We start from the raw sequence: 25,095 nt of genomic DNA, 5'->3' as shown, positions 1-25,095 counted from the left end.
TCATATATTTATGTCAACGAGGCACAGTGACAGCAGAACAAAGAAATACTCTTTCATTGGATGGCAGGAATTACATACAGTAATTATTTTTGTGACATTTACTTATGTTGGTGTGCCGTGGGATTTTTCAACTATAAAGTATGTGCCTTGGGTCCATTAAGGTTAGAAATCACTGCAATACAGAGGAAAAAAACTGGACCGATAACAAGCCGTATCATTCAGTGGTGTGCAGGTCGCCAGGATCCACCAATCACGTTGCTGGTGTTGCACTGGCTCGAGACAATCATGGATATGGTTAGTGCGTTTACCTCACAGTTCTGAAGACCTGGATTCAAATCCCAGTCCGCCATTTTGGAGTTTGCATATTCTCTCTGTGTCTCTTTCTCCGGCCACTCTGGTTTCTTCCCACGTCCCCAAGTACAGTGGGGACACTAAATTGCCCTTAGATATGATTGTAACTGTGAATGCTTGTTTGTTTCTATGTGCCCTGCATTTGGTTGGTGACCAGATCAGTGCATTCCCCGCCTCCATCCCGAAGATAGCTGGTATAGTCTTTAGCACTCAAATGAGCCTTGTGAGGATAAGCGGCTCAGAAAATAGATGGATTTTATGGTGCTGCTTTTGAGAAGATGTGAAATACTCTCGTTATATATATATATATATATATATATATATAATATATATATATATATATATACCTGGTCATTACACATGATAGGGACAATTAGCAATTTTGTTTTGCTCACAAATTTGGTTTGCAAAAGAACTCATACCTCTGACTTACACATGAGTCTTTATGTCATGTGTGTCTTTGCCCCAATCTTTCATATTCATAAGCATATCTGTCTAGATGTGTGCATCTGTGAGTACATCGGTGTATTGTGGAGAGGTTGGAGTGATGTGAGGTCAGTGAACCCGCAGAGAGACACAAAGCTCGTCTGTTGACAAGATGGGTATTGGCTCAAACATGCTTAAACTGTTCAACCAGCTACTATTACACACTTTTGTTTTTATTCTCATCGCACTATATAATTCAGTTGTAATGATGCATCATTTAAATGGTTGTTCTTCTACTACCACTGTTTGGCTCAATTGGAGACATGATTTTACCTCTTATGCTGTGGAGTTTGTCAGAACAGCAGATTCTTTCTTCTTTCAGGGTGCTGTCTTGCACAATGCAGTTCATCACTGGAATGCTAAATATTACAGTGAAACATATACAACAAAATCCAATGACAATAATGTTTTTCTCAACACTTAAACCAATGGAACATTAAATGAATTTGTCATTGATTTGTCATTGAATTCAATTCTCTTTTTGGTTCTTTCTGGTTAGGGTGATGAAGTTCTGACTGTCATTAAAACCAAAGCTCAGTGGCCAGCGTGGCAGCCGCTCAACTTGTAAGTATTGCATAGTGTCACCTTCACCAGTGACAAAGTCACCTATGAGTTCATTGGAATAACTGTATAAATTAGCAGGAAATTAGCAGAAGTGGGTGATTAAACTGATTGACGGAAAGACAATAGTAAAAATTAATGTAAGATGATAGCTCTTTCAAGTAACATTAACTGTTTTCAATCAATGGTTAAAATTGGGGTGGCTCGCTGGAACAACTGGTTATTGCTTCTGTCTCTCAGTTCTCAGGGATGGGGTTCAAATCTCAGTCCCGCCTGTGTGGAGTTCACATGTGATCCCAATACCTGTGTGGGTTTTCTCCAGGTACTCCGGTTTCCTCCCACATCCCCTGTCCAAAAAAACATGCATTAATTGCCCTTAGGTCTGATTGTGAGTAGGAATGTTTTTTTTGTTTCGTTGTGCTGGCAACCACCTCAGGGTGTACCTCACCTCCTGCCCTAACATAGCTGGGATAGGCTCTAGCCTGAAAAAGTATTTGGCCCTCCTGATTTCTGATTTGTTGGATTTCGCACATAAAGGTTTCAAATCAACAAAGCAATTGTAATATCACTCCGAGACAACCTAAGGAAATATGAAATGCAGTTTTCAAGAGTGTGATGATGATTCATCCTGGAGGTGACAAATGAACCTCAAACAACATCAGACCTCCCTGGCCTCAGTTAAGTTCAGTGTTTTTAAAGCCCAAGTGTCATCCCTATAAACATTCTAAAAAAGATATTGTAATGAAAAATACATATAACATTATTCACTTCAATGTCTATACGAAAAAATAAATGTGAGCGGAGAGCGCGTCATCCATGCACAAAGTTGCAGAAGTGTCATTCTACAATATCCAAGTGGTCGCCATATTGGCTGCATCCTCTATCCGTGATGTCACCAGGACATTCGCCAATAAAAACACGCGATGCACTCAAACAATGGGAGACAAACGCGTCCCTTCTGACCGCAACCCCGTCCGATCCACTTCCGCGGCAGAGATGAGCCATCGGGGCTTATCACAGCCGGCCGGTGTGGCTTATGACGGAGCCGAGCCGTGCTGGTTTAGGGGGTTGTTCATGGACGCCACAGCACGCGATGAACAACACGGTCGAGCCGGGGCGCTTTACTGCGCGCACGCGGCTGAGTGAGGCATTCTCGGCCGGGTTATTCAGAGCCACCCCTGTCTGCAAAGCCCGACGCGCAGCCTTCGCAGAAGCCATGACCGCCAAACGCGGCTCCTCAGCTGGTGCGGCTGATTTTACGCGCCATGATGGCATATAATGGAGCCGAGCCGTGCCGCTTTAGGGGGTTGTTCATAGCCGCCGCAGTACGCAATGAAGAACACCGTTGAGCCGGGGCGCTTTACTGCACACACACGGCTGAGTGAGGCATTCTTGGCTGGGTTCTTCAGAGACGCCGCCGTCCGCGAGCCCGAAGCGCAGCCTTCGCTGGCAGAGCGACGCAGCAGCCCAATGCTGTCCGATGGGCACATCGACATATTTCGTACGCGGATCTTTTACTACGTTATGAGAGAGACCGATTACATGGTCCGCCCCAAACTATTTTTTTTTTTTTGGAGCTTTATACACACCTATCTGTTATTTGGAACCCACGAAGCTCTCGTTCTCTGCACCCGTGCAATCCATTTTTCACGACGAACTGAGTCTCTTGCAAACTTATGAAGGGTAAATCCATTCTCCCGAGTGTTCAAGCAATGTCCAGCAATGCAACGAGCCGCCATTTTGGCTAACACGAAGGAACAACGAGGTACCTTCCCGGAGGTAAAACTAATGGAAACAAACGAGTCCACTTGGGGTCACCTCTGTCCTTTACGTCACTTCCTGCTTCTTCTCAAAAACAAATCCCTCGAGAGGGTTTTCATGGCGGGAGTTACAAAAAACTATATATGTCAAAATCATGTTTTGTGGTGAAAAAAACGCATTGGCCCATATTGGCTGCCGTTTTTTTCATTAATAACATACTAAAAATCATCCATTTCATAACAGTAGCCCTTTAACTACAATAAGAAAGACACTGGAGAAAAATGACATCCATGGGACAGTTCCCAGGTAAAAACCCCTCCTGTCAGCAAATACCAAGGCTCATTTCATGTTTGCCAATGTTGCATCTGGAGGATCGTCTAGATGTTTGGAGAAACATTCTGTGGACTGACGGGTCAAAAATTGAACTTTTTGGAAGGTGTGCAGTGTGTTACATCTGCCGTAAAAATGGCACAACATTTGATAAAAAGAACATTATGCTAACAGTGAAGCATGGTGGTGGCAGTGTGATAGTCTGTGGGCTGCTTTGCTGCCTCAGGAACAGAACAACTTGTTGTGATTGATAGAACAATGAATTCTGCTGTGTATCAGAAAATCCTGAAGGAGAATGTCCGGCCATCACTTCGTGCCTTCAAAGTCAAGCGCTCTTGAATCATGCAGCAGGACAACGATTTGAAACACACCATCAAGTCCACCTCTGAATGGATCAAAAAAACGAAATTCAGGTTTTGGATTTGCCAACTCAAAGTCTGGATTTAAATCCAATTGAGAAGCTGTGGTGTGACCTTAAACTGGCAGTTCACGTTCGAAAACCCTCCAATATGGTGGAGTTGAAACAATTCTACAAAGAACAATTCTTCCAGACGATGTGAATGACTCATCACCAGTTATTGCCAACGCTCAATTTCAGTTATTGCTGCCAAGGGTGGCACAACCCACTCTTAGTTCAGGCGGCAACTACTTTTTCACAGAGGGTCAGAAAGGTTTAGATTTTTGTTGTCCTAATAAATTGAATTGCCAATTGAAAACTGCATTTTGTATTTAATTGGGTTGTCTCTGAGTGATATTAAAGTTGATTTGATGATTTGCAACCTTTGTGTGTCATAGTTGTGCAAAAAAAAAAAATCAGGAAGGAGGCGTACACTTTTTCACGGCACTGTAGGTAATTATCGGTGAAAGGACATGTATAAATTAAGAGTCTAATTAAGTTGAATTAAAAATTAAGTGTAATAATTGAAGTATAGTATTCATCCATCCATCCATCTATTTTCTTAGCCGCTTTTCCTCACAAGGATCGCGGGAGTCCTGGAGCCTATCCCAGCTGTCATCGGGCAGGAGGCAGGGTACACCCTGAACTGGTTGTCAGCCAACCACAGGGCACATAGAGACAAACAGCAGCACTCACAATCACACCTCGGGAAAATTTAGAGTGTATAGTATCTATGTTTTATTTTATTTTTTTATTTGAAAATTTCAGGCCTATTTTAAGATTGCTTGAGGAAAACTCATTATTATTATGAACTCCAGTCAGTGGAAAATTTTAACATAAGTACACTGTACAAATTAAGTCAAGACATGGGATGGTTCTTAAATGTCAACAACCACCTTGAGAACAGAGAAAAGCAATGGTTTTCAAACTAAGGTCTGCGCCTTCATAACTGGGGTATGTGTGGTTTCAGCCACTCCCTCATGGTTTATAATTTGCAGCACAACCCCAGTCTACAATTCTCTGCGCCACCCATGCCACTCTCCTCAAAATTTACAATTCTCAATTATGATTAAATCAATCCATTGTCAATGTCACCTGGACTTGTGAGCGTCGCCTTTCAGCTGGGCATGATTTCATTGTCAAGATTTCTTATCAATGGGTGTAAAAAATTTATGGGTAGAAGTAACACTTTTAGTCCTGTCTCTCTTGTCTTTTATATTTTCTCCTCATTCTTCACTAGACGAGCTGCTCCATCCGCTGAGTTCTCTGTCGACCAAACCCGCCACTTGATGTCCTTCCTGACCATGCTCGGGCCAAGTCCTGACTGGAATGTGGGGCTGTCAGGGGAGGACCTATGTACTAAGGAGTGTGGCTGGATCCAGCGGCTGGTGACAGACCTTATTCCCTGGGATGCCGGCACTGATGGGGGTGTCACATATGAAGTAAATTGATTTAATTAAAATTTAATGTGCCTTTGGTTTACTGCTTCATTGCTTTATGTTTATGTTGTGGTACCAAACCACACAGGAGCCAAATGGAAACTTGTATAACCCCAATTCCAATGAAGTCAGGACATTGTGTTAAACAAATAAAAACTGAATACATTGATTTGCAGATCATGTTCAACCTATATTTAATTGAATACACTACTAAGACAATATATTTATTTTTCAACTGATAAATGAGCGGCACAGTTTAGAGCCTTGGCCTCACAGTTCTGAGGACTAGGGTTCAAATCCCGGCCCCACTTGTGCTAGTGTGGATTTTTTCCTGGCACTCTGGTTTCCTTCCACGTCCCAAAAACATGCATTCATTGGAGACGCTAAATTGCCCCTAGCTGCTGGCAACCACTTCAGGGTGTACCCTGCCTCTTGCCCGATAAGAACTGGGATTGGCTCCAGCACGCCCACAACCCTCGTAAGGATAAGCAGCTTAGGAAATGGATGGATGGATGGATGGATGATAAATTAAGTTGTTTAGAACAAATAATTATCTTGGACTTTTATGGCTGCAACATGTTCCAAAAAAGCTAGGACAGCATCATGTTTACCACTGTTATATCTTTTTTTTTTTTTTAACAACATAAACATTTGGAAACTGAGGAAACAAAATGTTGAAGCTTTGTCTTTCTTTCCTATAGGCCAGGTCTCAATAATATGTTGAATTGTCGTGGAAAAAAAAGTTACTAGTTAATTGTAAAAAGAAAACCTTCAGTCACAGTTGAATATTGACCCATTGATTTGACTTCATCCATCATAATAATCTAATACTGTATTATGATGCTTGTTAGTAACAGTAGCACAGCTGAGTATCGAGATAAAGTCAAGATTCACATGAGTGATGGTTTTCATCACCAAGGTGAGTATAAAACTGGATGAAATGGTAAACTACAGTATATTAAATGCAGTGGCACAGCTGTAGAGAGTTGGCTTCACAGTTCTTAGGACCGGGGTTCAAATCCCAGCCCCGCCTGTGTGGAGTTTACATGTTCTCCCTGTGCCTGCGTGGGTTTTCTCCAGGAACTCCGGTTTCCTCGCACATCCCAAAACATGCAACATTAATTGGAGACTCTAAATTGCCCCCAGGTGTGATTGTGCGTGCGACTGTTGTCTGTGTCCATGTGCCCTGCGATTGGCTGGCAACCAGTCCAGGGTGTACCCCGCGTCATGCTCGATGACAGCCGGGATAGGGTCCAGGACTACCGCGATCCTTGTGAGGACAAGCGGCTTGGAAAATAGCTAGATGGATTGATATTAAATGTTGATTATTGCTCTCATAAATTACAGTAGAAGTGCTAAATCGACACACTTATTTGAATAGCCGGACACACTAGCATCGACACTTCCAATGTATGTCGTGGAAAAAACTACGCATGCTTCCATTTGGCACTGAGTCATGTCTTCTCTTCCCCGCTGTGCCGCTCCCTGCAGCTGGGAAAGGCAGTGAGCCTGACTGCTAAGCCAGCAGATGGAGCTGGAATGCAAAGTGAAGGATTTCATGAAGTGCGGGGGAAGACTAAACCATTAACACTGTTCACAACCCAAAGAATGAGTGCTCTCACTGTAAATTACAGTACAGTATATGATTGGCTTTTGACCCAAGCGATTTTGATTGGCCATTGAGGTGAACATAGACAATACTGGCTTCGCCACGTCCTGTTTTATTTAGCCAGTGGCTAGATGGCGAATGGGCAATGTGAACCCTGGGTATATACTGTATGTTTTGAATTGCTATTTTAAAGTACCGTAGTTTTTTTCCAGCATTTTTTTTCCCTATCAGTAGCTTTTGAACGTGCTTCTGTATTCTCTTCCGAAGTCAATTTGACATGGTGTGGCAATAAATTAAGGCAACTTGTTCTGCCCAGTTGTTTTCCACCAACCTTGGTTAAAAAAAAGTATATTCAGGCTGACTATCAACTTTTCTTTTATTCCTTTTTTAAATTACCTTGTTTTAACCTTCAACAAAACTTCATTTATAACACTACACAAGTAGTTAGTTGCTTTCCCTACCAGTGTGAAATTATAATACACTTATCAAACAGGTTCATTTGGACGTATCAATTGAAGACAAAAATATCCTTTGTTGAACAGGTTCTTAGGGATGGGTGACCACCTTTTCATTGTGTTTTTCTTTTTAGTCACCAAACACGCCCATTATCCCCCAGGAGAAAATTCGACCTTTAACTAGTTTGGATCACCCTCAGAGCCCTTTCTATGACCCAGAGGGCGGGGCAATTACCCCCATGGCCAGGGTAGTGGTGGAGCGTATCGCCAGGAAGGTAAACCTTTGTCTCTGTCATAACTTTGATGTAATTGCCTTTTTTTTCCCTGTTATATTCAAGCCAATCATCAGATATTGATAAACTTGAGTTATTAGTCAGAAAGACCAGTAACAGCCATGTGCATCCGAAGATTCTGTAAACTTTTTATTTGCAAACAGTCATGAGATTAATGCAATTAGATTAGTTGCCTTTACACAGAATCCTGTGTTTTCATTTGTATGCGCCATTTGAAAACAAAGTCATGTAATTTGGCTTTGGACATGTGATGAATATCTGGAGGTATTATTCATATTTAATCCCATTTTCCCTTTTTGCTTTGCCACAGGGTGAGCAGTGTAATGTGGTCCCAGACGGCATTGATGACATTGTATCAGACATTGGTCAGGAGGAAACTGAGAAAGGTGACGTACTATTAACACACAATACAACACGGTGGAGGGGATGAGACCTAACGGGCGGGTCAGAACAAGAATATGGCCGGAAACGACTGAGGCTGACTCGGCTTCCATTCGTTGGCGTGGAGGTTCTAACGGTAACTTCATTTAATATTAATTAATGAGAGGACTGGATTCCGACGCCCAACCTCAACAGTATCTTTTTTATTGTACACGACCCCACCCGACGTTACGATTTAACAAAGTATGAGCACTAAACCAAAAGTGGTATCATAAAATGAAACTATGATAACAATTTTAGCCATAACTAAGTGTATACTATTTATCCTACTCATCTAAAAAATTATATAGATGTACTTTGTAATATTTTTTGTATTAGGATCTTATTTGTCATTTTCTTTCTTTCATTCCCTTTTTTCAATGTGAGTCAGCACAAGTGGGGCTGGACCCTTGCGCCCCCTACTGACCAGACGCTCCTGGCTAAACTACTCGGACCATAAATAGTCAACATGATTCATCGTGGAAATAAAACATTTACCTCACTGCACAAACACTCCTGAAAATACTGCTCCAGTATAAAATATACTACACAATGTCGGTAATAACAAAGTTCAATGCCAAAGAGCGTATTGTTTTTCTCAATGCTATGTTTATCAGAAATGCAAAATCTATAAATAAAAACAATCTGATCCAGCACTCATTGCTTACATTTTTATGTGCTTTGACTGAAGATAGTTACAGATACGGTGTGCAGTAGTGTCATTGGCAAATATTTTTTCGGCGAGTCCAATTTCATTACTTTTGGATTTGCAAAGTATATGTTTGTTATGACGAAAAAAATTAGACATTACAGACTTGTATTGGAAAAGTAATTAATGATTAGAACATTTTAACCCCTCATAACTTTTTGCTCTATGTTGTGATGAGGCTAGCTGATACTGTTAGTCCAGAATGTGAAGCAAAAAGCAAACAGCAATAAAGACAGCAAAAGCATCGATTGTACTTGAACTTATGGATGCAAGACCTTATCCCCAAGATACCGAAATGGCCTTAGCAGAGTCAATCCATGCAGTGTTCTTGCCGCAGAGAGAATACCATACACATTCCGTCTTTGACATTACCTTTATATAATTGAAAGTTTGACATGTACATTCACAAATTTACACAAGCACTTAGTTGGATTTCTAGAAGGGACAGATCACTGTGCTAACAGCAAAACCAACACAGTTTACTTGTAACGTTTGATCTCCATATGTTTTGTCCTAGATGATACACCTGAGACTTGTATCTACTCTGGTTGGTCTCCCTGGTCGTCGTGCAGCAGTGCATCATGTGAAAAAGGAAGAAGGATGAGGCAGAGGATGCTTAAGGCCCAGCTAGACCTCAGTGTTCCGTGTCCCCACACTCAAGATTTCCAGCCTTGTATGGGCCCCGGATGCAGTATGCAGCGTGAGTACTCTGACAGAAGTGGCAAAGTTCTCCATTTAAGTACTAGTACAGAAAATAAAAACTCACTAAAATTTTATTTGATCGAAGTATTCACCGCAAGTAGTAATTTAAGTCATACAGTTGGTGAATGCCCACATTTGGATACCTTGTATTGGCTGAAATATGTGCTAGCATGGACTGAATTTAAATCATTGCTTTCAAAAGTGAATTTGAACAACAGAATTTTTATTTGTAATGTTTAGTTTGAAACATTGTGTTTGAAAAAAAAATTGAATAGTATAATTTGAAAGTGAAATTATTGGTTTAGAACTGAAATCCAGTCAATTTGAAAGTGCATCCGATTTTTTTTTATCCACAATGAATGTTCAAATGTTATATTTTCACATGAAGTTTGATAATTTCAGGTTCAGTTTGTCAAATTCAATTTCAAAATTGCTGTCAGAAACTCTGAGACTGTAAGGAATTGCAATGGTTTGGTGATACAGTGATTTCTTCTTCGGCCAATCAGTGCCTTCGTTTTTTTATTACATGACACAGGGATTCTCCGGAGAGTGAAATTGTCACGACCAGAACACGGGTTTGGACCCAAATGCATGACTCGGGAGACGTAGAAGCAGTTCGGGAAATGTATTTATTCAGTCCAGTGTCGGGGATCAGCCAGGCAGTCAACGGGAGTAGCAGTAACAAGAACAACAGGCGTAGGAGGCAGGTCAATGGGCAGGTAGGGGACGGTACAAGGGAGATCAGGAATGGAATCACAAGAGTGCAGGAACGAGGCATGAAGCGGCAATCTGGCAAAGGCCAGACCGTATGTGTGGTTAGAAATAACTGGGACGTAATTACTAGAGACGAGGCGCAGGTGTGCGCCTCCGCTGATGGCGGCAGGTGCCCGCCGCATCAGGGACCGGTACGGCAAGACAGGGAATGGCATGCACATGACAGAAATCTTCTGACCAGCTACAATATTTTAACCTTTATATTGGTTTTCCTTAACCTTTGTGGAATGCATCACATAGTCAGAAAGAGCTAAAAAGGTGCTTTAGCTATTATGCTGCAAAAAAATGGAAGAAGTTGCCAACAGAAATGATGTCAGCCCCCTGTGTGAATGTTATCAAATCCAGTGGTTCCCTATGAACTGAATGTCTATTGACGATCAGCACCATCCTGAAACAAAAGGATGCCCTCAAAGCAAGTGATGTTGCTAAAGGAGCAACCGTGTTGACCAAGCAGAGGCCACAGATCTTGGAGGAAGTTGAAAAGTTGCTTCTTATTTTTGTGATCGAGGAGCAGTTAACTGGGGATAGTATTGGCGAGGAAGCGATTTGCGCCAAAGCTAGTAATCTGTATCTTCTTCTTTTCCTTTCGGCTTGTCCCGTTAGGGGTCGCCACAGCGTGTCATCTTTTGCCATCTTAGCCTATCTCCTGCATCTTCCTCTCTAACCCCAACTGCCCTCATGTCTTCCCTCACCACATCCATAAACCTTCTCTTTGGTCTTCCTCTCGCTCTTTTGCCTGGGAGCGCCATCCTCAGCATCCTTCTACCAATATACTCACTCTCTCGCCTCTGAACATGTCCAAACCATCGAAGTCTGCTCTCTCGAATCTTGTCTCCAAAACATCCAGCTTTGGCCGTCCCTCGAATGAGCTCATTTCTAATCCTATCCAACCTGGTCACTCCGAGCGAGAACCTCAACATCTTCATTTCTGCCACCTCCAGTTCAGCTTCCTGTTGTTTCTTCAGTGCCACCGTGTCTAATCCGTACATCATGGCCGGCCTCACCACTGTTTTGTAAACTTTGCCCTTCATCCTAGCAGACACTCTTCTGTCACATAACACACCAGACACCTTTCGCCAGCTGTTCCAACCTGCTTGGACCCATTTCTTCACTTCCTGACCACACTCTCCATTGCTCTGTATTGTTGACCCCAAGTATTTGAAGTCGTCCACCCTCGCTATCTCTTCTCCCTGTAGCCTCACTCTTCCCCCTCTACTTTTCTCATTCACGCACATATATTCTGTTTTACTTCGGCTAATTTTCATTCCTCTCCTTTCCAGTGCATGTCTCCATCTTTCCAATTGTTCCTCTGCATGCTCCCTGCTTTCACTGCATATGACAATATCATCTGCGAACATCATGGTCCAAGGGGATTCCAGTCTAACCTCATCTGTCAGCCTATCCATTACCACTGCAAACAGGAAGGGGCTCAGAGCTGATCCCTGATGCAGTCCCACCTCCACCTTAAATTCCTCTGTCACACCTAAGGCACACCTCACCATTGTTCTGCTACCATCATACATGTCCTGTACTATTTTAACATACTTCTCTGCCACACCAGACTTACGCATGCAGTACCACAGTTCCTCTCTTGGTACTCTGTCATAGGCTTTCTCTAGATCCACAAAGACACAATGTAGCTCCTTCTGACCTTCTCTGTACTTTTCCACGAGCATCCTCAAGGCAAATAATGCATCTGTGGTACTCTTTCTAGGCATGAAACCATACTGTTGCTCGCAGATACTTACTTCTGTCCTGAGTCTAGCCTCCACTACTCTTTCCCATAACTTCATTGTGTGGCTCATCAACTTTATTCCTCTATAGTTCCCACAGCTCTGAACATCCCCTTTGTTCTTAAAAATGGGAACTAGAACACTTTTCCTCCATTCTTCAGGCATCTTTTCGCCCGCTAGTATTCTGTTGAATAAGTTGGTCAAAAACTCCACAGCCATCTCTCCAAATTGCTTCCATACCTCTACCGGTATGTCATCAGGACCAACTGCCTTTCCATTTTTCATCCTTTGTAGTGCCTTTCTGACTTCCCCCTTAGTAATCATTTCCACTTCCTGGTCCTTCACTCTTGCCTCTTCAACTCTTCCTTCTCTCTCATTTTCTTCATTCATCAACTTCTCAAAGTATTCTTTCCATCTATTTAGTACACTACTACCGCACCAGTCAACACATTTCCATATCTATCCTTAATCACCCTTACCTGCTGCACATCCTTCCCATCTCTATCCCTCTGTCTGGCCAACCTGTAGAGATCCTTTTCTCCTTCTTTCGTGTCCAACCTGGTGTACATGTCTTCATATGCCTCTTGTTTAGCCTTTGCCACCTCTACCTTTGCCCTATGTCGCATCTCGATGTACTCCTTTCGCCTCTCCTCAGTCCTCTCAGTATCCCACTTCTTCTTCGCTAATCTCTTTCCTTGTATGACTCCCTGTATTTTGGGGTTCCACCACCAAGTCTCCTTCTCCCCTTTCTTACCAGATGACACACCAAGTACTCTCCTGCCTGTCTCTCTGATCACCTTGGCTGTCGTCGTCCAGTCTTCCGGGAGCTTCGGTTGTCCATCGAGAGCCTGTCTCACCTCTTTCCGGAAGGCCGCACAACATTCTTCCTTTCTCAGCTTCCACCACATGGTTCTCTGCTCTACCTTTGTCTTCTTAATCTTCCTACCCACCACCAGAATCATCCTACATACTACCATCCTATGCTGTCGAGCTACACTCTCCCCCCTACCACTACTTTACAGTCAGTAACCTCCTTCAGATTACATCGTCTGCACAAAATATAATCTACCTGCGTGGTTGTACCTCCGCTCTTGTAGGTCACTATATGTTCCTCCCTCTTCTGGAAATAAGTGTTCACTACAGCCATCTCCATCCTTTTTGCAAAGTCCACCACCATCTGCCCTTCAAAGTTCCTTTCATGGATGCCGTACTTACCCATCACTTCTTCATCGCCCCTGTTTCCTTTACCAATATGTCCATTACAATCTGCACCAATCACAACTCTCTCGCTGTCTGGGATGCTCAGAACTACTTCATCTAGTTCCTTCCAGAATTTCTCTTTCAACTCTAGGTCACATCCTACCTGTGGTGCATAGCCGCTAACCACATTATACATAACACCCTCAATTTCAAATTTTAGTCTCATCACTCGATCTGATACTCTTTTCACCTCCAAGACATTCTTAGCCAGCGCTTCCTTTAAAATAACCCCTACTCCATTTCTCTTCCCATCTACTCCGTGGTAGAATAATTTAAACCCTGCTCCCAAACTTCTAGCCTTACTACCTTTCCACCTGCTCTCTTGGATGCACAGAATATCAACCTTTCTCCTAATCATCATGTCAACCAACTCCTGTGCTTTTCCTGTCATAGTCCCAACATTCAAAGTCCCTACACTCAGTTGTAGGCTCTGTGCATTCCTCTTTTTCTTCTGACGCTGGATCCGGTTTCCTCCTCTTCTTTGTCTTCGACCCACAGTAGCTGAATTTCCACCGACGCCCTGCAGGTTAGCAGTGCCGGGGGCGGGCGTTGTTAACCCGGGCCACGACCGATCCGGTATGGGATTCTTTAGATGAACGCTCATATTTGTTTGGCACAGTTTTTACGCCGGATGCCCTTCCTGACGCAACCCTCTGCATTTATCCGGGCTTGGGACCGGCCTACAGATTGCACTGGTTTGTGCCCCCATAGGGCTGCATTAAAGCTAGTAATCTGTATACAGATTTAAAAAGAAAAGACCCCAGTCAAGTTCCTGAGGGCTTTGAATTCAAAGAAAGTCGAGGATGGTTTGAAAATTTCCGCAAAAGAAGTGGGATACAGTCCGTCATTTGCCATGGGGAGGCTGCAAGTTCGGACCAGGCCGCCGCGGAAAAGTTCAAACCTGAGTTTGCCCATTTCGTCAAGGCCGAGGACTACCCTTCCCCAGCAAGTCTTCAACTATGATGAAACGGGGCTATTCTGGAAGAAAATGTCACGAAAGACCTACATCGCCCAGGAGGAAAATTCGATGCCAGGCCACAAACCTATGAAGGACAAGTTTACGCTTTTTTTATGTGGTAATCGTAGTGGTTATTGCAAGATCAAGCCGCTGCTAGTGTACCATTCTTAGAATCCCCCTGCTTTCAAGCAGAACAACATTATGACACGTACATTGCCTGTTATGTGGAGGTCCAACTCCAAAGCTTGGCTGACCTGGCAATTTTGCACCGAGTGGGTGCATGAGGTGTTTGCCCCAACTGTGAAGGCCTACTTGGAGGAGAAAAACTTTCCCTTACTTTGCCTTCTGCTTATGGACAATGCGCCTGCCCACCCTCCAGGTTTGGAGGACGACTTAACTGATGAATTTGAATTAATCAAAGTCAAGTTTCTTCCTCCTAACACCACGCCCTTGATTCTGCCCATGGACCAGCAAGTCATGGCCAATTTCAAGAAGCTCTATACAAATTTTTTGTTCCAAAGATGCTTCGAGGTGACGAGTGACACTCAGCTAACCCTTCATGATTTTTGGAAAAATCACTTCAACATTTACCACTGCATCACCATCATCGACAAAGCATGGAGGCAGGGGACACATAGGACCATGAACTCTGCATGGAAGAAATTGTGGCCCAAATGTGTTGCTGAGCGTGACTTCGAAGATCTTGCAGTTGTTGCAGGGCCTTCAACAGCTGCTGGTGGCGACATGGGGTCTCCACAGGTGTGTCAAATCATTCATGAAATCATGACAATGGGTCAAAGTCTCGGTTTGGAGATGGACACCGATGTTGTTGAGGATCTGCTGGAGGAGCATCGTGCTGAGACGGCAGAAACAAACAACATTAGATTTGTTCTTTGTGAAAAAGGGGCGAGTCACCCCCACCGAGGACATCAGAATCGGTTGTTTTGCATTGCTTCTTTCTTTTGTTCCATTAACCCTACCTCTAGTTGCAATTTTTTTTTAAATGTTACATACTTTCTGTGCAAATAAAAAAAATGTCTGTTTTTTTCCCCTTCGTTATTGCTTGTTTAAAGTTATGCTGCACTCTTGTTAATAAAAAGAAGGTTTACAAGGCTGGGGGCTGAGTCGCTACATATACGGCAATGCACTCCCGGCCTAGCATAGTCTACTAGGCTAAAACATACATTTTAAGCAAAAAATAAATATATTTCTTAAAGGATGTAATTATATTAAGTATTTAAACTACACATGTATTTCTACTAAGCAGTTTATTATCAGGAAAAGCTAAAACAAAACGCTTAAAAAAGGCTTTTTAGACTTGGAACGTATTATTTCATTTTCCATTAATTGTAATGGGAAAACGTGCTTCAGTTTTCCAACGTTTTGGTTTTCAATCAGCCTTCTGGAACGGATTGTGTTCAAGAACTAAGGCATCACTGTATATCCAAACATTGTACTCTATGCCTTGGGCTTCACTGTCCCCGAGGAGTAGTTGAGAGTAAGGTGGCATCTCGATACAGACAGCACTGTTTCAAATGACTTGAAGGGAGGAGACATGAAGAAATTGTAGTCCCTTATAGTACTCCAGCTGGTCAGAAAATTTGACTATTTGACTCGTCCCTATGTCACGTGATTAATAAACAAAGGTGCTGATTGGCCGAAGACAAGATCTGTGTATCGCCGATCGATAGCTATTCCTAACAGTCCCCAGATGTCTGTCACAGCTAATTTGAAATTAGATTTGTCGAATTGAATCTGAAATAATCGAAAGTGAATGTGAAAATATACCATTTAAATTTTCATTGTGGAAAAAAAATGCTTATATTCCCTTACAACTTTATTGTACTTCATCCAAGCTTAGAAATGCAATTTCAAATTACACTATACAGATTCAGTTTTTAAATGAAATATTTCAATACAAATTAAAATTAGGTTTTTCAAATTTTGTTTAGGAATGCAATTATTCAAGTGTAGAAATTCAAATATTCTGTAAATGACTCAAATTCAGTAACTGCTGGCACATACGAGTACTCTTATTTCAGCCCACCTTGCCTCTACAGATCTTCCACACAAGCTTTCACTTAGTAAAAATATTATCTTGTCCACTTTAGTACATCAAGATCCAAGGAAACCACACTTTCTCTGGTTTGATCCTGTCAGATTTGCAATTGATTAAATTTCCCATTAAAAAGCCTTCAATTGACCCCTCCGTAGAAATTGCGTCATCCGTGTTGCTGACCAATCAGAGGCCAGAGATCTGCATAAACCACGCCCTTTTTTTGGGACCCGCAGTTTTCTCAGACAACGTTGTATGGTCCAGTATAGCTTTTGGTAGCGTTTTATCGCGTATTTGGGTTGTTTAACAATAGATATGGTTAAGAGGTGTAGTCACGGACTTTATAATAGTGACGACAGGTATCCTGAAAGGCTAGTTGGTGGAGTTCAATTCGTACCCTTTCCAAAACCGAAGACCCAGTACGAAAAATGTCTTTGATGGATCAATCTTTGTGGAAGACCGCATCATCACCAGAATCCATCTAAAATCAACTGGAACAGAAGACCGAGTGTGAAAAATGTCTTTGATGGATCAAACTTTGTGGAAGACCGCATCATCAACTGAATCCATCAACCGGACAAGATATGTTTGCACAAAGGTAAGCCCTATATTTGATTTTCAATACATGTCTCATATAAATGAATTAGCAGTTCTTCGCTTGCATAATATAGCTACGTGTGAATGATTGTCACACTTGATCTGTGTTGAGCGATATTTTGCGATGATCTGACTGCACAAACGTGTCGCTTTGTTGCCGGCTACAGTAAACCGGACTGTGTTTGAACGAAGGTAGGCCCTAGTTTTGATTTTCAATACATGTGTCATATAAATGAATTAGCAGTTCTTCACTTGCATAACATAGCTACGTGTGAATGATTGACACACTTGATCTGTGTTGAGCGATATTTTGCGATGATCTGACTGCACAAACGTGTCGCTTTGTTGGTGGTGAGCTAAGCTAAACCGGACTATTAGTCCTAAAAGCCTTCGACGTGCACCGAGACACCAAGACTGAAAGAAGGATGTTTGAGGACACTAAAGTAGTGATTGTCGTACTCGGTCGGGACTTACGTAGGTTCGGCACTAATTCAAGAAAAATTATTGAGGGGAGCGCGTGACGTTACACAAAGAGAACGAGAGAAACAACTCGTAAATCAACCCTCGCCTTTTTTTCCTTCATACGGCGGTTCACAAACGGCTATACAGATACACATACAGATTCTGCACACGAGTGTGATAGGTAACACGAAAATAGGAAACTGTTAATGACGAATTCGTCTTTGGGTTATAATATATTATATTATGTTGCTTCTCGGTCTTCCTCTGACTCTGGAAAGATCTCCCGCTAATATCAATGGTTTCTCCGTCGATATGCATGTAAATACCATTGAAATACCCCTCGCTGAAATACTTGAAGCCCTGCTGTCTGCTTTTCAACGATATTTCACTGTTAGCTAAGAATGCGAATGAGAAATCAGCCGGTAAATCGGACGGTTTCGCTCTATCCTTTTCTTGCTGCGCCGCCAGTTTTGCTAGTTGTTTGTCTGGCGTAGGCGCACGTGGCGTGACGTCACTTCAGGAGGCGTTGTTAAGTGCCCTGTACGGAGGGGTCAATTGATATGCTGTCTAAAGCTTGGTTATTTACTGTGTCTTGTATTGGCAGGTAGACGGTACATGCGTGACTTTTGGTTTATTTTGGTTCTAAACAAAGGAATGGAGTGGAATAACAATGCTTCTACTTTAATTGTTTTCTTTACATCTTGGCTGAATTGTTTGATCTTGAAATTTAATTGGGGCCACATTTGTTTTGAGGGATTATAATAGAGTTTGAAGAAACAGATGGTACAGTGGGAATCAGTTTTTGTCTCTGTGAACGTGTGTCGTGGAGGTGACAGGATTGATTCCGGAAGTTGATTGTTCATGATGAGAATGTCAGAAAATGCATAATTAGACCTTGACAATGGTACTGCCTTAATTATTTGACAGAATAACAAAAGATGGATTAACTATTTTTTTTTTTTTATCAGCAATGTATTTCACAAGGAGGATTATCTTTTTAAAGAAAACACCATAGGATATGTACTTTGCGGTGGCATCTTGAAATAAGAAATGGATTGAGAGGCAGCATCTACTCAATTAGTACCGGTACACACAGTAGAGTGGAACCTTGATTCGACAAACTAATGGTGGGGGGCCTAAATTCAATCATCCATCCGTTTTCTGAACCACTTATCCTCACAAAGGTCATGTGAGTGCCTGGGCCTATCCCAGCTATGGCTCGCGGGGTACTACCTGAAGTGGTTGCCAGCCAATCACAGGGCACATAGAGACAAACAACAGTCACACACACAAACACTAGGGGCAATTTACAGTCTCCAATCAATGTATGTTTTTCGGATATGGGAGGAAACCGGAGTGGCTGCAGAAAACCCACGCAGGCCAGGAGAGAACATGCAAACTCCACTTAGGTGGAGCTGGGATTGAACCCCGTTCCTCATAACTGTGAGGCCAATGATCCAACCAATTGCCTCACCATGCCGCTAAATACAATCATACAGTACAAGATTGCTATGTTGTGGCATAAGACACAATCTTCTTCTTTTTCTTTTAGCTTGTATTGCTCGACACTTTTCAATAAAAATAAATAAAGGAGTGGACCAATGACAGCTAAATAAATAATTGATGAAAGTAATAGTTGTCTGCAAGTCAAATGAGGTCTCAGGAGTACAAACATTTCTCAAATTAAGACATGTTGAACCCAACGTGCAATTATCTAATACAAATTCCACTGAGCTCCAAATGAACACGAAGACTGTTGTTGCTGTGTGTGACAGATCAAGGGAACATGGTGGGATGAGCATTACAAATGTCAAATATATTCTCCACATTGGGGATTGAATGCTTTGAGTCTTGCCCTCATGTCTAAGATTTAGCTAATAGTGATGGAATATGTTTGAGCAGCTTATTTCCTCGAAAGATCCCCATGCAAATGAACTTTGAACCTCAAAGATCTGCGTATTGCATTTTCTCCTAAAAGTGAAGGGACAGTATATGGGTGTCAAGTAAGATTTTGTTTGTTTGTTTGTTTTACTGTATGTGCTTTACATTTAATAGTTACTAGTACAATGTCATTTTAATTAGCATATGTCATGGCATTCCTTTTTAAGTGTCTATCAAAAGGTTTAAAACAAGACATCCTGCAAAATATGAAAATATTTTCAAGGGTCGCGGGAGTGGTGCTGCCTATCTCAGCTGTCAACGGGAAGGAGGCATGGTACACCCTGAACTAGTTGCCAGCCCATCGGAGGGCACATAGAAACAAAAAAAAATATTCACACCTAGGCGCAATTTAGTGTCCAATTAATGTTGCATGTTTTGGGGATGTGGGAGGAAACCGGAGTGCCCGGATAAACCCACACAAGCACAGAGAGAACATGCAAACTCCACAAAGGTGGGGCCAGGATTGAAGACTTCAGAACTGTGAGGCCAACACTTTACACCTGTGCCAGCATGCCGTCCATACATATGCATTAGCAAATTTTAACATGCACTATTGAAGAGCTGAACACAAATTACTTCATTGGGCAGGAATCTGGCACATTGCTCAAAGCCAACAACTCATCCAAATGTACTTATTTTGGTCTTCAGCGAGACAACAATGTGGTATCTTTCAGTTCCTTAACTGAAAAATAAGAATAGGGGGTAATAAATGTGGAATTTACATTTGTAACATTTATATGATTGTCCTGATGTGCAGAGCCATCGGCATGCATGATGTCGGAGTGGATAAGCTGGTCGGCTTGCAGCATTTCCTGTGGGATGGGAATCAGGTCCAGAGAGCGTTATATCAAACAGTACCCAGAGGATGGATCGCTCTGCCAACTCAACACAGAGGAGATAGAGAAGTGTGTCATCAATGAGGAATGCTGTGAGTAGCAGATGTCGTTATCTCTATGTGTGCTCATTTGGTCATACAGAATTGGGTATTCTCTGTTCCTCTTATTTTCATTTCACTTATTATTGTGACTGCATATGAAAGACAAAAGTATGCACTTCTTCTTAGCAGTAGTTCTAAATCTAAATCTTTACTTCACCCTCCACTCCATATTTCATTAACAAATTGAATTTAATTGATTGATGTATATATTTTTTCTGCTGAAAACAATGAAACTTGCAGTCATTTCCAGTAATAGCAGTCCATTTTTGGAGCAATTGTTAAATAAGTCATTGCCTTTGAAAAGCCCCTTGTTTCATTGCTGAAATGGACCGCCCCTGGTCTTGGTGTGATGTCGGTGGCAGACGTTAAGATCAAGTTCACTACATACTTGGTGTGGAAAAAGGATTCTACTGTTCTATAAATTGATAGTATTTAATAATTTTACCATATTTTCCACATGACAGCTCATACCGGTTGATAAGCTGTGCCCCCTCTATGTAGTCATTGTTTTTATTCATCCTCCTCCTGTTCACTGAAACCACTAAAGTATCGGTGTTGAACAGCCTCAAAGTCTCACATATCATTTCAGTCTCTCAGTCGCTCTCAATGTCATTTTCTTCTCGAGTTACCACTGATGTTCCGCTCCGCTCCTGATGTAGCAGTCCAGCCTTTTATTCCCCTAGTGATAGTAGATTCTATTGCCCCCACGTAGGACTCAAGCCTTGCTCCACGAGTTTAAAATTCACTGGAAGAGCTTTGTATGCAGCCACTTTTTGTGAAAGATTTTTATCCATCCATCCATTTTTTGAGGCACTTATCCTCACGGGAATTGTGGAAATGCTGGAGCCTATCCCAGCTGTCATCGGGCAGGAGGCGGAGTACACCCTGAACTGGTTACCAGCCAATTGCAAGGCACACAGGCGTGAGAAAAAATAGCGAAAGCTATCTTTCATTTGTATTTACTTCCACGGGGATCCAAGGATTATGACTCAGTTACATTTGGTGTGTGGTAAAAAGCTATCCAAACAGTCCAATGGTTCCAACTAAGCTTAAACGGCATCCCCAAACAAAGCACCCATCACTACAGAACAAGAATGCAAAGTGTTTTGTTTGCCTTTGTGCACAAGCAAAGGAACAGCCAACGTTGATGAGGAAAAAACAAAGATAAACAAGAAAGCCCTTAAAACAAGCTATCACGTTGCTGAACTTGTAGCCAAATTTTAAAAGTCTTTTTTTACAGTTTCTATTGGCATAATGCTCAGCTGTCGCTATACTTTTGTCTTCACACTGCACTAAATTCAAATGTAATCTTAAAAGTGTTTGTTACGTCAAGAGTGTAAGCCTCTTGCCATGAAGTGACTTCTTGTTTGCCCTACAGCAGCCAGCAGTTGCGTGGTGACTGAGTGGGCTGAGTGGGATCCGTGCAGTGTATCCTGTGGGATGGGTATGAGAAGACGTGAGCGCATGGTTAAAATGCCTCCAATTGACGGATCAATGTGTAAAACCGAAGTGGCTGAAGTTGACAAATGCATGATGCCGGAATGCTGTGAGTTCAGAAATATTTGCTTTCTGGAGAAAAACTATCGTAGAGACCAACTTTTAGTTGATGTTCTTAGTGGTGCAATTTATCGGTTTCTATTGTGTGTCCGTGTTTACAGTTACCATCCCATGCATGTTGTCTCCATGGACTGAATGGAGCGATTGTAGCGTCACGTGTGGGCGTGGCCTACGGACGCGCCAGAGGATGCTGAAGTCGGATTCTGCAGAGTGCAATGAAGAGTTGGAGCAGACAGAGAAATGCATGCTGCCAGAGTGTTGTAAGTATTTAGCCTTTTTTAATGTAATTAAATGAATAAAACATTTAATTTTGCCTCTCAAGTCTTTTTGGGCTAACTTTTGAAAGTCCAGTGATCATGGTGCAGTTATTTTGTTTGTATATTTTAAGTTGTGCTAAATTTGTTCCTTAAAATAAACATTAATTACATCACACTCACAATTACTTCAAGATATTGCTACATAAGGTAGCTTTGAAGTTATTAAATCATGGGCTGCATTGTTTTTTGACACATGACCACTGTCATCAAACAAATGCTATTATAAACACTAATGCTTCGTTGTTCACTAGAGGTTGTTGTTGCTGGACTTGAAGACCTGGCGATTTTAATGCCCTGGTACGCTGATAAATACAACCTTAGATTCTAAAGATTAGTATGATCGCGACAGCGGCTTAATAAGCTATTCATGCCTATTTAATTTTTCTGCATTTTCTCACGAGAACTAGAAAAAAACAACAAATTTGACTGGGATTTCAAAACAGTCACAGAGGTTTTCAGTAAAAATGTTAAAAAAAAAAGTATGGAATGAATCATTTGGGTTACGTTTATACTGAAAATACTCTTTATAAGACACTATTAACTCAAACCTGTGTGCATGCGTCCATACTTGTGTGTACATATTTTCTGAACATCTTCCAGCTATTGATTGCATGGTCTCAGAGTGGTCTGAGTGGTCAGAGTGCAACAAGTCCTGCGGTAAAGGACACACCATCCGGACCCGCATGGTGAAACTGGAGCCACAGTTCGGGGGCAGCACATGTCCCGAGACCATTCAGCGGAGGAAATGCAAGATCAGGAAGTGTCGATCAAAACCGAAGGAGAGAGGTGAAGGCAAGAGGAGAAGAAGAGGTAAACAGGGAAGAGGTACAGTGTTAGAGGAACAGTCAGGTTGGTGATGACATTTCAATTCTTCTTAATCGGGCCACATGACAGCATTAGAGGTGTGTCTTGTCTGTGCTCCTCAGGGTGTGGGATTCAACCATGGAGCAGCTGGACAGACTGCACCAAATCATGTGGCGGGGGCATCCAGGAGCGTTTCATGCTGAAGAAAAAAAAAGCTAAAAGCACTCTGACGGGCAACTGCAAGGACCGCAAGGAGATACGCGCCTGTAACGTTAATCCCTGCTAGGGGGCGCTGTTGGGATATACAGGGGAGTAGTGGGTAAAAATGTTTCTATGCGTGTATTTGATATTACAAAAATTAAAGAATGTTGTTACTGCACACACGGGGCAGTGGCCAGCTGTGTGGTTAGGTTTTTGGGCTTAGTGGGGTGTCTCAAGAATAAAAAATGAGGTGAAGCCTATGGGCACCTTTAGTGGACAGGGCTGATTTTTTTTCCTTCTTCCTTTTACACTTTAAAACGACAGCGCTACATAAATATTAAAGAGTATTAGTACTCTAGCTTAGTTGTGTTTTGGTCATTTTGGCATCTCAGCCATTAAATAGAGCAACATATTAGAAACTGGGATCACAATGATTTCCAGCAGTTCTCAGCAAAATGCACATCTGCTTGATAGGAAAATGTGTCAAATTTTTAACAGCACAATATACTGTATACTTAAATAATATGTGACTATACTTTCAAATAAAAAAGAGGAAATAACTTTTTTCCCCCTCAATGCTATCAATTCCAATTAACACCAGTTTTTATTCTCTCAAATCTCTGCAAATCTGGCACTACTCAGCGCAGAGTAAAAATGTATCCTACTCATTTCATGTGATAATTGAGATTTTCTAACATGGGAAAAATTCATTTAACATAGCGTGCTTAAAATGTTTTAATAAATTATCTGCTCAACTGAAGTGAAATTAATCAACAAAAATAATAAGTTCCCTTTGACTTGTTTGAATAAAAATAGCTAATATATAAAATATTTTTTCAGCACAGTAAACCATGTCAAACATCCTGTTTTAGTAGGAACATACTTAAACAGCTGTAATATTTGACAATGATGTGAACAAAAGAGTCTGTAAAGATGAATAAATCGACTGTTTGTCTGCTATCTATACAACATGTATGAGTAGCAAATCATTACAAATGGCTACATTTAATATATACTTCAAGTGATTTTTTTTTAATGATAACATTTGCCGTATACTCTACTTGACACTATCTGCCATATCAGCTGATGTAGCATTCGAACTGCAGTTTTTCTCACTTTATTGTATGCTTTGACATTAGTTCTAACAATTCACCATAAATTGCAACGCTATATGAGTAAATCTGCTTTCATCAATCTGTGAGAGCCAACGACACCTTAAAAGTGTCTCATTTGATAAATTGTCGGGTTGTCAATTTTATTGTGTTTTAGCCTTAATTAGTCTTAGGGCTGTTGTTACTTTTTATTGTAATGTGGTATTAACATTCAGTGATATTTATCATTACCTAGGAAATGATGTCATCTTTTCCTGTTTTGATAAAGGTAACCCAAAGCTCTGATGACTGCAGCCATTTTTCTTTCTGATCATTGGGGATTTGTCAGCTTTCACACTTTTTGTTGTGTTTCAAGACTTTTTCTTTCCCTCTTTTTCCCTTTTGTGATGGTTTTGTAAAACACACACACTTGCAATAAATAAATAAAAAGTGACTGACAAAAAATTGCATTTGATGTTTTAGTTTTTTATATATGAAAACAAACCAATACTAAACAAAATAGTGAGAGAAAGCTGTGCTGTGGCCGCCCACCCCCCCAAAAAATAGATATATATGTACGTTGCCAAATATTCCGTATTCCGCACGGAGTTTAAACTATTTCTGCCAAGCCTTTTGTGTACTTACATTTTCACTCCACTAGATGGTAATGGCACAATGCAGCCCTATGGGGGCACAAACCAGTGCAATCTGTAGGCCGGTCCCAAGCCCGGATAAATGCAGAGGGTTGCGTCAGGAAGGGCATCCGGCGTAAAAACTGTGCCAAACAAATATGAGCGTTCATCTAAAGAATCCCATACCGGATCGGTCGTGGCCCGGGTTAACAACGCCCGCCCCCGCACTGCTAACCTGCAGGGCGTCGGTGGAAATTCAGCT

At 41.7% G+C, this 25,095-nt stretch overlaps 1 protein-coding gene across 4 annotated transcripts in view; it reads left to right on the top strand.

The window, feature by feature from the left end:
- Window positions 1-24,655, top strand: part of spon1b (spondin 1b) — a 117,802-nt gene extending 93,147 nt beyond the window's left edge. For 3 of the 4 annotated variants that reach the window (XM_061822261.1, XM_061822259.1, XM_061822257.1), the window contains 10 exons: window positions 1,337-1,401; window positions 5,127-5,328; window positions 7,524-7,664; window positions 7,993-8,068; window positions 9,329-9,511; window positions 20,052-20,222; window positions 21,610-21,777; window positions 21,890-22,048; window positions 22,706-22,954; window positions 23,032-24,655. In XM_061822261.1, the coding sequence (XP_061678245.1) occupies window positions 1,337-1,401; window positions 5,127-5,328; window positions 7,524-7,664; window positions 7,993-8,068; window positions 9,329-9,511; window positions 20,052-20,222; window positions 21,610-21,777; window positions 21,890-22,048; window positions 22,706-22,954; window positions 23,032-23,195 (1,578 nt within the window). In that variant the 3' untranslated portion in view covers window positions 23,196-24,655. The remainder of the gene's footprint in view (window positions 1-1,336; window positions 1,402-5,126; window positions 5,329-7,523; window positions 7,665-7,992; window positions 8,069-9,328; window positions 9,512-20,051; window positions 20,223-21,609; window positions 21,778-21,889; window positions 22,049-22,705; window positions 22,955-23,031) is intronic. The other variant, XM_061822260.1, reaches the window with a different exon arrangement.
- Window positions 24,656-25,095: the final 440 nt, after the last annotated feature.

This window comes from Syngnathoides biaculeatus, chromosome 6 (assembly GCF_019802595.1).
Source record: "Syngnathoides biaculeatus isolate LvHL_M chromosome 6, ASM1980259v1, whole genome shotgun sequence".
NCBI classification, from domain to species: domain Eukaryota; kingdom Metazoa; phylum Chordata; class Actinopteri; order Syngnathiformes; family Syngnathidae; genus Syngnathoides; species Syngnathoides biaculeatus.
The sequence above is the reverse complement of the archived record's forward strand: the minus strand, read 5'-3'. Positions and strand labels throughout refer to the sequence as shown.